This window comes from Vollenhovia emeryi, unplaced genomic scaffold (assembly GCF_000949405.1).
Source record: "Vollenhovia emeryi isolate VEMERY1.0 unplaced genomic scaffold, V.emery_V1.0 DF940403.1, whole genome shotgun sequence".
Lineage (NCBI taxonomy): Eukaryota > Metazoa > Arthropoda > Insecta > Hymenoptera > Formicidae > Vollenhovia > Vollenhovia emeryi.
Window position 1 is genome coordinate 7,923 of NW_011965963.1, and position 1,489 is coordinate 9,411.

Here is a 1,489-nt window from a genome sequence, read left to right on the forward strand (position 1 = left end):
CTGGGTGTCCGCAAGAGTAGAATTGCTGGAGGCGCGTCCCCTGGTGTGTTTTAGATGCCTGGAGAGGGGACACGTGCGCCAGCAGTGCAGGAGCGCAATCGACAGAAGCACGCTGTGCTATCGGTGCGGAGTAGAGGGCCATTTGGCTCAGAGCTGCTCTGCACCGCCAAAATGCGCAGTGTGCAGCGCGAAGGGACACCCAGCCAACCATAAGGCGGGAGGAGCGGCCTGCCGGCAGCCATCCAAAAAAGAAAAGAGGATGGCCCGGAGGTCCAAGGAAGAAGAAAATAGGAGAATTGCGCAGGGCAAGACCCCTATGGAAGTGACGGAAGCTCCGACGGGCCCGAGCAGAGATAGGGAGGAGCTGATGATCATCGAGGAGGCTCCAAGTAAACTAGAAGCCGGTAAAACGGCACAAGAGGACATCAGCCGGGAGGAGGCTGCAACGGCCTCGCCTTCACGGCGATAAAAATATTGCAGGCGAATCTCAACCACGCCCGCCAGGCGCAGGATATCTTCCTGCATAGCTTGGCGGAGCGTGGTTGTGGACTAGGCATCGTCGCCGAACCATACCGTGTCCCCAAGAGCCCGTGTTGGGCAGAAAGCACGGATGGGACGGCGGCGATTACATGGAGAAGAACCGGGGAACGAAGTCTCCCTGGGAAGAAACTCAAGGCTGGAGAAGGTTGGGTCGCGGTGGAATGGGGCCCACTGGTGATTATAGGGGTCTACCTTAGACCTAGCCTCTCCAGAATAGAGTTGGAGGGACGCCTCCAAGAGTTGGAGGATCTAGTCCGGGAATTCCTTCCCGGACTGGTATTGGTCGCCGGGGACTTCAATGCCAAATCGGCAATGTGGGGTTCCCGGCGGCCGGATGCCAAAGGAAGAGAGGTGGAGGCCTGGGCGGATCGCCTGGGCCTTCATCTCGAGAACGTGGGTACGGTTAGCACCTGCGTACGACCGCAGGGGGAGTCCATCGTGGACTTGACTTGGTCATCCCCTGCGGCCGCGAGGATGGTAGCTTCATGGAAGGTGGTGGAGGACTTGGAGCTCCTCTCGGACCACCTCCCTATAGAGGTGGTTCTCTCTAGACCGGGAGGCAGAGGGGAGACTCCGAGCCCATACACGAAGTGGGCGATAAAAAAGCTAAACCCGGATGGGCTTGTGGAGTCGTTGGTGGCGGCTACGTGGGCCCAGCCGGAGCCACTGCCAACGATAGCGGAGGAGATACAGTGGCTGCGGAATACCATGCGGGCGGCCTGCGACAATGCGATGCCTCGGGCCAGGTTCACGCCGCGAAAAGCGGCCTACTGGTGGTCCGAAAGCATCGCGGAATTGAGGCGACTTTCGGTGGCTGCCAGACGGGCCGTACAGCGGGCGAGGAGAAGAGCCCACACGACCCGGGAGGCCATGGAGGAGCTCCTGGAAGCCTACCGCGAAAGGAGAAAGAACCTAAAGGTGGCGGTACGGAAAGCAAAGGAAGACGCGT

The 1,489-nt window shown here is 59.9% G+C and overlaps 2 protein-coding genes across 2 annotated transcripts in view; both read left to right on the top strand.

Annotated features, from left to right (window-relative positions):
• Window positions 1-213, top strand: part of LOC105556048 — a 3,468-nt gene extending 3,255 nt beyond the window's left edge. The window contains exon 2 of the mRNA XM_012003109.1: window positions 55-213. Within this exon, the coding sequence (XP_011858499.1) occupies window positions 55-213 (159 nt within the window). The remainder of the gene's footprint in view (window positions 1-54) is intronic.
• A 46-nt stretch (window positions 214-259) lies between these two features.
• On the top strand, window positions 260-1,464 carry LOC105556049 (the record flags this gene model as incomplete). The annotated part of the gene is made up of 2 exons (XM_012003110.1): window positions 260-412; window positions 481-1,464. Coding segments are annotated over exons 1-2 (1,137 nt in total), but the record flags the coding sequence as incomplete, so codon positions are not given.
• Window positions 1,465-1,489: the final 25 nt, after the last annotated feature.